This window comes from Corapipo altera, unplaced genomic scaffold (assembly GCF_003945725.1).
Source record: "Corapipo altera isolate COAL_440 unplaced genomic scaffold, ASM394572v1 140, whole genome shotgun sequence".
Classification (NCBI taxonomy): Eukaryota; Metazoa; Chordata; class Aves; order Passeriformes; family Pipridae; genus Corapipo; species Corapipo altera.
In genome coordinates, this window is record NW_020885077.1 from 97,098 (window position 1) to 108,584 (window position 11,487).

At 44.4% G+C, this 11,487-nt stretch overlaps 1 protein-coding gene across 2 annotated transcripts in view; it reads left to right on the top strand.

Annotated features, from left to right (window-relative positions):
* The window catches only part of WTIP (WT1 interacting protein), an 84,761-nt gene extending 73,705 nt beyond the window's left edge, over nucleotides 1-11,056 (top strand). For both annotated transcript variants that reach the window (XM_027669364.1, XM_027669365.1), the window contains 4 exons: nucleotides 1,294-1,424; nucleotides 2,474-2,525; nucleotides 4,247-4,315; nucleotides 6,897-11,056. In XM_027669364.1, coding sequence (XP_027525165.1) covers nucleotides 1,294-1,424; nucleotides 2,474-2,525; nucleotides 4,247-4,315; nucleotides 6,897-7,049 — 405 coding nt within the window. In that variant the 3' untranslated portion in view covers nucleotides 7,050-11,056. The remainder of the gene's footprint in view (nucleotides 1-1,293; nucleotides 1,425-2,473; nucleotides 2,526-4,246; nucleotides 4,316-6,896) is intronic.
* The last annotated feature ends 431 nt before the right edge of the window (nucleotides 11,057-11,487 follow it).

Here is an 11,487-nt window from a genome sequence, read left to right on the forward strand (position 1 = left end):
AGGGCAGAGCTGGGGCTGAGCTGGGCTCAGGGCAGGGCTGAGCTGGGTTCAGGACAGAGCTGGGGCTGAGCTGGGTTCAGGGCAGAGCTGGGGCTGAGCTGGGCTCAGGGCAGGACTGAGCTGGGCTCAGGGCAGAGCTGTGCTGGGGTCAGGGCAGCTGGGTGAGCCCTGGGCAGTGCCCCCTGTGCCCTTGGGCTGCACAGCCTCCACAGCAGCACGGCACAGGTATGAGCTGTTTCTGGCCAGGAACGGGCTTGCAGGTCAGAGAGAGCCTGATGCCACTCACTGAACACAAAGCTACAGGGCTTCATTAGAGAGGAAAAAAAGGTTAAATTAAATTGGCATTTTTTCCTATGTGCCACTACTTATTTCCTGTTGATATAATCTTCATTCATAAAATCATCTATAGGGCCATGAGAGCTTGAACTGTGGAGATTTTTCGTCTTGAGCTTACTAGCCATCTCCAGGCTGAGCACTGCTGCTTAGCAGATGCTTTTGGAAATTACCTTCCAAAGGTATTTTTCACACCTGAAGTGAATGGAGTTGGTCCTATAACCTGTTGAGAGCTGCCTGAAGATGATACTGTGTCTCACTCTTCCCAGGCTGTGGGCTTGGGGCATCCTCCTTAATGTCCCAGTGCCACACTGGGTGTTCCATACAAGGATGCCAGGAGGGAGTACCTCTAAAATGCAGTAGGGAAGGGCAGCATGGGAAAAGCCTGAGCAGGTGGATGATCATTATCCAAACACGTGGATACACATGGAATTTTATCAGAAACCAGTGGCCCTCTGTGACTGAGCGATAACCAGTCAGTAACTGTGGTGGATTAGGATCTTTAATTAATAAAGAGACACCTCTGTAATTGCTTATTTTGTTATTTTACTTTTTGAGATTGAGCAATGACCAGTTTGGATTCTGTCTGTCACAGCCTGTTAAATTCTGTGAAGTAGCTCTGTATGCCATAATTTGTGTTTGGGATTTTCCAAGAAGTGGTCTGTGGAGCCGTGTTTAATTCCCACTGACAGTCCTGGCCCCGCAGAGCTGAAGCTGATGGGCATTAGCTTGATTTTCAGCTCTCTCTCTCTTCACTGGGAGAGCACTGAAACCCACTGGAATAAGCAAGTCTGATTGTTTTAAGAGGCCCCTTGCTGACAGATCTGCAGAGTGGTAATTTCATCCCGAAGTGCTTTTCTCACTGTCATTATTAGGAATGAGTGAGACACAGCAGTATATGGGGAGGGCAGAAGTCTCATGTAATCCTGTATCCACTTATTTTGTTGTTTGTTTCCTAAGATCTTACAGGCCCTTGGGAAGTCCTACCATCCTGGCTGCTTCCGCTGCGTGGTGTGTAACGAGTGTTTGGATGGAGTGCCCTTCACCGTGGACGTGGAGAACAATATTTACTGTGTCAAAGACTACCACACGTGAGTCCACACACCCACTGCATGCCCGGAAAATTAGAGTAGGGAAATTATTGAGATATATGCTACCATTTGCTCAGATGTCCCTCAACTGCTGCTTTCATGTGTTGCATTTGTAAAGTATTTTAAAGTTTATTACAGGGCACTTCATGGGCCCAGTGTGGCATCCAGTGGCCAAGTGAGGCTGAAAATCAAGTTGTGTCAGAGGATGCTTTTCTTGGGGGCTGTTATTTCAGGACTTCCAATACTAATTGTATCAGGCCAGTTCTGCAAGTGGTGGAAGATCCTGCTGGCTGTTTCTGAGAGTTGAGCTTCTGACAGTGCATGACACGAGTGCAAGCTGCGTTAACCAAGACTGGACAGTGCACATGTAATTAGCAGGCAGTGTTAGAATGATTTTAGCCTTACCAGACAAAAGGTATTGAGGTTTAAGGGATTGCTTTTGGACTTCTTTCTGATCCTGCTCAAAGGCAGAATGCTCTTAGCTCCAGTCAACCAAAAGCTCAGCTTATGCAGCAAGAGTAACTAACTCACCCTGAATGGACCCTATTGGTGCCAGGCTGACTGTTCTATGAGAACACAGAGTGTTGGCCCAGTGCTTGGCATAAAATGCAGCTGTGGGCCATAAGCCCAGCTGGTGTGTTTAGTGAGTACATCCCAGCCATGAGCAGCCCCTGTCCTATTTAGCAGGTTATGGCTTTCTGATGTCAGTGACAGTCCCCAAGTCAAGAGCTGCTTTGCAGGCAGTGCATCAAGTCTCTGGAAGAATTTGAATGGCTTTATAAGTAAAGGAAGGAAAGAGAAAGGGCATGTGCAGGAAGAGGGCTGGATTCACTATGCCTGGAGGTCAGGAAGACCTAAGCAATAAAGCTGGGGCAGATCAGCCTCTCCCAAATCTCATTTTTGCTGAATACCATCAAAGAATTAGAGGTGTTTGAAATCCTGTGGGTCTCCATTTTGCTGAAAACAAGGCATGATTAGAATAGCTCCTTTGGTTCTACTTTTTGAAGAAGCTTTCAATGTGATTTGAACACTCTCTTCTTGCACCCTAGGGTTTTTGCACCAAAATGTGCTTCCTGTAACCAGCCAATCCTCCCAGCACAGGTACGTGTTAACATGCACTGGGCCCCTACAGAAAACAGCTGTTGGCATAGGAACACTTCCTAAAAACACACCAGATGCTTTTCCTCCATCTTCCAGAATCTATACTATGTTAGATACTGCATTAAACACAGTTCAGCAGTAAAGTCACTCCCAAACCTTCCCCAGAGGTTGTAGTAGTCACACTACTTATGCAGCACAGGACTTTGTATCTTTAGGGTGCCTTCCAGCTCCTGATTATGCTGGTAGAAGTCTCATTTAATTGAAAACCCTGACTGAGGCTCCAAGAACAACCCAAGCAGTAAAGCCCTTGAACAGACATCTGCCCCTGTGAGAAGCCCACATGTTCTGTCATCCTGGGGTGGCAACCAAAGTGCTTAAAGGCATGGAAAAGGCAACAGCAAAGTTGGCTAAAATGGAAGGCAGGTGAAACCACTTGCAGCTTCAGCCCCAGTGGTGTCAGCACAGTTAGACTTGGGCATTAAGTGGTGCTCCCCCGTGCTCTGCTGGGTGCAGGGCCCTCCAAGTTCCCATTGCTGAGGTCACTGACCAGCTCATTTGTAATCAAGGGCCTCAGCTTGTCCTCTTACCATGTTTATAGAGCCAGAGCTTGCCTCCTATAAGCTGCTGTGCCCCAGTAAAGCCTGTGACTGGAGCCTCTCACATGCCCCATCACTCTGCATGTTACTCTCATTTGTCATTAGTGTTTCTCTTACTTGGCCAGGTCTCACATCACTAAAAACCTTCTAAAGGCTGGGCCAGAACTGCTTGTTCTGGTGGTGGGTTGTGAGGAGAAAACCCCTATGTAAATGTCCCTGAATTTAGATCTTACAAAATAACTTTTTTTTCTCTTAAAGAAAGAAAGAAAGAAAAGGGGAAAAAAGGCAGTTGTCCTGCTGACTCATCTGATGACTAGCAGGAGACACTCCATGTTCTTTCCAAGGGAGGTTTCCTAGGTTAGTTCAAGTCTAGCAGTGCAGGTACTGACTTGCCCACTGCTTCTCTCAGACATAGTCCACGTCATACCTGCTGCTCTAACCACACCTGGAGCTGGAAACAAGGCAAGGCAACACATTTAATGAGCTCTGGCTTCAGAGACTTCACAGTGGATCAGGAAGGGAGCCTGGGAGGTTACCAGAAGGGTATGGGCTGCTCTGCAGGGCCTGGGGCTCAGCCAGGAATTACACAACACCCCTGCACCCACCCTCACGCTGAGGTTTTGGCCTGAGCAGGTAATTACCTGCCAGACTGGTATGTCAGTCCCTGTGGGCTGCACACAGTGACATGTGCATGTGCAAAAGAGCTGTGCAGCAGAGGGTTTGAGGGCAGTACAAGTCCTGGAAAACTCACCAGGATGCCTACTAGGAGAAGTTACCCAATCAGCAGGTTTTTGACTGGTCACTTGTTCAGATCCTGGGTGCCCTTGGAAAATTATTTCATTTCAAAACTAATTTGTCCCTTGACAATGAAGTTTTGGCCACACTTCCCAAATGGCTTCTCCAGCTGAGATGTGTCAGAGACTCACAGTGCTGCTGAACAGCCAAACAGAGGTGCAGGGCCGTGCACCAGGGGAAGGGACCCTGAGGGGTCCCAGAGCTCTGCTGTGCAGGGGCAGAGGGGATCCCCCATGGCATCAGCTCTCCAAAGAGCCAGGCTGGGCACTGAGTGACCCCTGAGAAACACTGTGTGGGCACCAGTCTTACTCTGCCTGTGCTTCCCACCAGGGCTCCGAGGAGACCATCCGGGTGGTGTCGATGGACAAGGACTACCACGTGGAGTGCTACCACTGCGAGGTGAGCTGGGCCCCCTGCCCACCCCAGCAGCAGCTCTGGGCAGGGCCTGACCCACTGCAGGGCTGTGCCTGCTGGCTCTGCACTCTGGGCAGGGCCCTGCCCCACGGCTCGGGCGGGCAGGGCTGGAAGTGGGCTTGGGTTGGGTTTTTTGCCCAATAGAATAACTTGGGTTGGGTTGGATTTTCTCAATACTTCCAGATGGGGAGAGAACAAAGAGTAGATGCAAGTTCTCTATTTCCTCATCTCTGGATACAGGCTGTAGGGCTCTAATCTGAGCAGACTTGAACTCACATGGCCTGTGCAGGGAAGAACCCTGACTGAAAGGCTTTTTGGGGGATCTGATTTTTCCCTTCTGAATTCTTTACTAGAAAAGAGATAAGGATACCACTGACTCTCTCTCACTTTTTGGGGAGTAGTTTCTTATTATGCAGAACATTTAAACATGTGTTGTGGCAGATCAATTTGTGGAATAGTGCTCTTGCTTTGGAGAGGAGAGCTGAGTTCATCATGAGATCTGCATCCAGCAACATGAGGAGGGAAACAAACTCTCTAAGTTGGGATCAACCAAAAACTTCCCTTTTGCTGTAGGTCTGGTGCTCTGATATAACATATGAATATCCACACAGAGCCTAACTTTTAGCACCAGAGGCAGCAGTGCAGCAATGCTGTCTTCACACACTGTTGTGCACAAGGTTTTACAAAGAGCCTTCTGATTGAGGGAGAAATAACAAAATTCAGGACATCTTGAAATGTTATGTCCCTAAATGTAAGGAAGACCCCATGCACTCAGCTGTCTCCTTCCAACAGAGACACCTGATACTCCATCCTTTTCTATTAATTTTTCAGGAGAAACTGGCACAGGAAATCGCAGTATTTTGGAGAGCTGTACTTCCCTCCTCCTTCTTCCCCCATCTCTTGCTTTGTGCAGGCTTCACCTCAGATGACAGCTCCCTCCCCTTCTCTCTCAGGCTTTTGACTTTATGCTAGAATGTCCCACTGGGGGTTTATTTTCAGTTCTGTTTCATTATTCATTTCCTCGTTCTCCTTCCCATTTGAGGCAAATCAGGCTGCCTCCACATCTGCCCCGAGAGGCAGAGTGCACTTATGTACAGAAATCAGGAGCTGGCCATGTGTCAGCAGGGGTGGGTCACTGCCTCGTGGTCTCACACCAGGCTGCCAGACTGTACAGCTGTCCCCAAATGCTGCTGGATAAGTTAGTGCCAGTATTTTGAGGAATGCTACGATGACTTCTGTCATCCTCACCTGGTGGCCACACAGTCAGTGGTCAGGTTGGAAATTTTGCTGCTTTTCTGCATCATCTCATTCGTGTGCAACCACTTCACTTCTGCAGAGAAGTTCGAGCAGTTACTCATCAACAGACCCCCAGTGTGGAACTGGAACCCACTGACAAGGTCCCTCCTTGCACAGAGGGAATTCCATTTTGGAAAGGCAAAGAGATGTCAACACTTGGCACATCTGTAGGGTGTCTCAAATTGGTAAATTCTAATTTTAAATCTTACATAAATGGCTATAAAATTATTACATAATATCTAGCAACACACAGAAAACTACCTTGGCAGAAACTTTGATTTTGGCCTCACTAAACTAACATTCCAGTTTTAAAGCTCACTTTAAAACCCATTTTCAGCCTTATTTCAGCATTGTAAAATTTGAGGATTTAAACTTGAGCTGTGAAGGGTGAAAAATCATTCTTCGTGTCCAATTAACAGCTTTTTATTCATTTTCAGTCTAAAATAACCTATATGCCCAATTTTTTTCCTATTTCCCCCTTTCTATTAAGTGCACAGATACACATTTAGAATCTCTGGTTTCTCGGGACTGGTCACAGTAACAATTTTTAAGTACGTAACGTATTTGAAACATCAAATCTGAGCACCAAATTTCCATGATTTTTAAATGCCCTCAAGATTATAATGATGGCAGCTGAAAATCAGGATTGTTTCTACTGCAGGCTACAGAACAGCCAGCAGGCAGGATTACTGGTAGCTGCTTTTCTGTTTCTCTCTGTTCCTGTTCTCTTGTTCACCCACGTTGTCCCTGTAGTTATGTGCCAGTCCCAGAGGTACCAGCATTTCCAGTAAAGTTGGATAATTGGCCTTGAAGTCTTTAATTTTTTTTTAATTCCAAATTAGAGAAAGTGTAGTGCTGCTTCAGACATGTCTCATCTTCTCCCTTTTCCCCACTCCTCTCATTCTCTGCTTGTGCTCTCTCTGCTCTTGTGTTGCAGCATCAGCTCCTCCTCTGTTCTAACCCCTCCCAGGTTGTATTTCTCAGGGTCAGTCCTTGCCCTGCTTTTTGGCCGATTTGCATCAATATTTATGAGCTGAAGAAGAGACTAGAATGGGAAACAGTGGTGGAAGAGAGGCTGGGTACTGCTCTGGAGTGCCCTGTTTGAGTTCAGGGATGTTGGTGTGGATTGTCAGGGTCCCCCCCCAGCCTGTCGGGGTTGCTGCTCTGGAGGCAGGGAAGGAGCTCTGGGGTTGTGCAGGACAGGGCACCAGTGCTGGGAGGTGCCCTGCCTGAGTCCCTCACTAACCTGGGCTGTCTGTGTCTCCTCCAGGACTGTGGCTTGCAGCTCAATGATGAGGAAGGCCATCGTTGTTACCCCTTAGAGGGCCACCTGCTCTGCCACAGCTGTCACATCAGGCGCCTCAACATCAAACTGCCATCACATCCCCCTCCCAGCTACCCCATGCATGTCACAGAACTCTGAGGGACATTGCCAGGATCAACTGAAAGAGAAGACAAAAATGTAAAAGTGACTTTCGTGTTCCTTTAAAGATGAGATTCCAGTAATAACCACCTAAACCAGCTATTTATTTTTTGAATCAGAGGTGAAGGGTCCTTTTTTGATCTTGTACATATGCATTCTTTTATCTAGACATTTTCACTGAGACACCATCTACTTGAACAAAAATAATTCACCACTAAACTGTAACTGTAAATGGCAACATTTCTAAAACAATGGTACAAAGGGCTGTTCTGCACTCCCTGCTCACTTCCTTCAGTGATTTCACCCGAGTGAGGAGAGTAGAATTACTTTCCAAAAGTTAGCACCTTATCATATTGCAGCAGGCATGATAAGATAAATGCTAGCATTTTAGCTAGTTTTGGTGAATTCTGGTCTTAGAGAATACTTGGATTCCCAGCAGCAGTGGGGAGGAGGCAGGTGGGTGTTTGTAGCCAGGACAGGTTCAGCACAGGCTCGGCATCCTGTGAGGCCGGTTCTCCATCCTACAAGGTTCCACAGTCATCCAAAGACTAATTATTGGGCTTGTTCAAGAAATATGGCAAGCACTTCATGTAAAACCCATGTTACAGAGGATTATCCCCAAAAGGTTGGCACGTGCAGGGCTAGCAGTTGCAGGGTGGCACAGCCCCTGGAATTGCTGGCTGGGTACAAGGTAGCCATGGTTTCCAAACTCACTCGTATCAACTGGACCGTTTGGCACTTACTAAAGAATTCATCTTTCAAACCTGTTTGTTGTTCAATAGGGTTAGCTGCCCCTTTCTATGCAAAAGTACATTTGTCTTTATACTGCTTGTTTGATACAAGACTTCATCTGTTACCAACTGCTTTATGATTGTATGTTGAGACATTATTAAAGAAAGAGAGGGACAGTGGTTTTGTATTACCTTTTCAGCTTTGTGTTCTTTTCTGGATTACTTTTGAACTGATTAGGGGGATTGTCTTCATTGGAAAACAAAGTACAGTTTAACAGAAATAAGAATTTAGAGAGTCAGGTCATTGAAACATTGGTATTTTCCAACAAGTATTAGCTGTACATAGAATGTACACACTTCCATGTTTTGCATAAGCTTTTACAGTACCCTCAGAGCTCTGGGGGAAAATATATGTCTTCCATATAGGAAGTTAAATGAATCTTTTTTTATGGTTTGTTTTCTACCATGTGCTGGTGATTTACATGCAAATCACACATCTGTATGTCTAAAAAATTCCTTACGTTCTCATGAGAATCGATCCAGCCTTCCTGAAGTTGCCATTTATCACTGCTGTCTTTAACTGTGTTCAAAATTGCAATAAAATAAAATTCTTCTGCTGCAGAGGAAGTGGAAATTCCAGAGCAGATTCTCTGCATGTGTAAATGGGGACGTTTCCCTGCCAGTTCTCCCCACGCTGAGAATGGGAGCGATTGGGTCGGAAATGATCCCGTGTTCAATTCACCAGGCAGGCTGATGAGATGACTTATTTGGCAACACCATTGCAGTTTAGTTTCTTATGCTCCATTGACTTTTTGAAAGCCATTTGTGGTGCTCTTGAAAAGCACAAAGAGCATCCAATGGACACTAATTCCTAAGTGGAATAATTAACTCCCTTAACAGAACTTTCTGATAGTCTGGAATTTTCTTATGGGGGAAGGGGGGGAGGCAGGAAAAATTCCTGAGAACTATTTTTGTCTGTCAGTAAGGAACAAAAGGTACACTTCCTGAACTTTTGCCAGCCTTCCATTGGCCTAGATTAACCTGTCCTCCTGAATGCTCCTGGGCAAGTCAGATGCTCTTTTAAAAAGTCATTTTTTACTTAGTATATATCAGTTTATAATTAACATATTTAATGTGAGCCCCAGGTTTTGGAGGAATTGCAGTGCAACCAGTAGCCCCATTTCTACACTGTGGCCCAAGAGGCCTGGCCTGCAAACCAGAGGCCAGTGGGTGCATGTGCACTTTGCATTTGCAAGCACTCCCTGTGTGTCCATAGTCAGCAGCCCAGCCTCAGGAGGAGTGGAATTGTGTGTGCCAGCAACTGCTAGAAAAGAGGAAAAAATTGGTTTAAACTGGGTGGTATGACTAGGTGAGTTCCTTAAGGTTATTACAACCATGGAAGATACCAGAGCTTCAGGATAAACTTTTAGCATCAGTGCTTTCTCCCTTGAAGGAGCTGCCTTGGACCACCTTTAGCTTGGAGGCATTTTCACTCTCTTGTCTTTACAGTGTATACTGAGGAACCCAAAATAAGGAAAGAACGATTAAAATGCAGAGAGAAGGTTTGTGTCTGTTCCTGGGAGCAAATAATCCCATAACAGTACTCACTGGACTGGAAAAGTGCTTTGCTTTACCAGGAGAGAAAGCAAAACCCCCAAGCTGACAGTGGCCAGAGCTGGAGGTGACTGACCCTGGCACTTGGCCTGTCCTCTGCCAGGATCTTCCCAAGCACTTCACCTCCTTCCAGGGCAAGTTTCAGTTTCCAACATACTTTCCAAGGCACAGCAAACTCAACCATGTACATACCAGACCTTTTCTTCTTTTTTTTTTTTTTAAAACGATCATCCCATAGAACAGAATAATATTTAATTTTATTTCTCATGTTGATCTGTGAGTCTCTTGTAGTTCTACACAACTCTGATCTGTTAAGTATCATCATGGTACAAACACCAAAAGGTGATATTTCAGTACAGAATAAGCAATTTGTTTAAAAGCAGAAAGCAGCAGTTGTTGTTCCAGTATTTTCTATAGACAGATGCATTCCATTACTGTATTATGAAGTACAGCTTTGCTTTTCCAACATTTACTATAAAAGCTGGAGCTTGAGTGAAATTTGCCAGTTTGGGGTTTTGGTTTGATTTTTCTTCCCTCCCCAAATCAAAGAGAAAAATAAAATCAAACCTAAGTTAATGATGTGCTGTACTCTTTAGTGCAAGTGGCAGTTTCTGCACATTACCTCCTGCCTGGGAATTATGTAAATGAGGAAGCTTCTTTTAGTGATTTTCTTTCAGAGTATTCTAACCTGAAATCAGTTCAACACAGATGTAAACTTCCCGAGTTCATTTTACAATGTGATTGTTCTTCAGAAACCTTTGCTGTACTTTCAGAATGTTTCCATAAAGTTAAAACAATAACAACCTGTTCTCATTTTGCATCAGGACTGCACCTTCTCCCCTTGGGGGGGGAATCTTCCCAAGTTCCTGCAGCCCAGAGCTGTTGTGGGGATGCAGAGTCCTGTCCAGGGGAGGAGTGTTCCAAAGAAAGGACCAAAATACTCATTTGAAAACAAAACAAAAGAATGCACTCAGATAACTGACCTTTCAGAGAGGGCTTTTTGTTTGGGTTTCTTTCCTTTCCCTTTCACTTGTGTGCACGTGTGTATATATTTTGTAAGGTGGAGCTTCAAAAGGAAAACATGGTTAGAGGAGCTCTTTAAGACCAGAAATTCCAGAGTAGTAAAGTAAACCAAAGCTCTAAAGGAGACAAAAGCTGCTTTCTTGTATTTCAAGAAAAGTTTAAAAGTTTGTGATTCATCCTGTAACTAATGCCGTAAACTAGAGTATATAATTTGACTTAAATTAAGTTTTCATTTGAGAAATATTTTCATTTTCTTTAAAAGAATATAGTTTTCTTCCAAGAACTTGGACCAACGTTGATTTTTATTTTGTAGGAAATATATGAATTCCCAGTTTGTATATCATGTAACTAGTTTACATGCTGAAAATATACATTAGTTTAACTATTTTTGTATATATATCCTTGTAAAACCTTTCAATGTGCTTCTGTCTTTTTAGTCTTTAGAATTACTTGTGGTTTTGTGTTTCAGTGTTTGATTCCCTTGATTATTGAAGAAAAAAATTGGGAAATGTAGATTTATTTATCTAAAGAAGAAGCAACTTGCTATCATCTTAAGTTATTTAATATTGAAGTCAGAAGTTTCATTTAACCTTAGATGCTATAATCTGCTTTTTTTCAATAAAGACATTTTGTAGTTATCTTTGTTTTTGTAGTTTGTTGTGCGTAAGAATTTTATTTTTTTAAATCTAGATAGGCACTAAACAATTTTCAGGAGGGCCTGGTATTGCCCACAGAAATGTCTGACTGATATTAATTGATTGCAGCTGCATTCATGAAAGATTTTGGTCCTCCAGTGCAAGTGTTACTAATTAAGGTCTAAAATATGCCCACAGCTAACGTTCTGCAGCTGCACTTAGAAAGGAATTTAGCCACTCTGGCAAGTTTTAATTAAGCTTTAACCAGTCTGGCTAGTTCACATGTAGGACAGTCAGTAGTGAGGGACATTTGCTTTCCAAGACTCCCGTTATTTTTTGGAGTGTTCAGAAGAGACTTGCCTGGGCTATGAACTTACACAGCTTTAAGCACTTGGACCTTGGACTGGGGAATTTTCTCCATATTCTTGCTGAGTC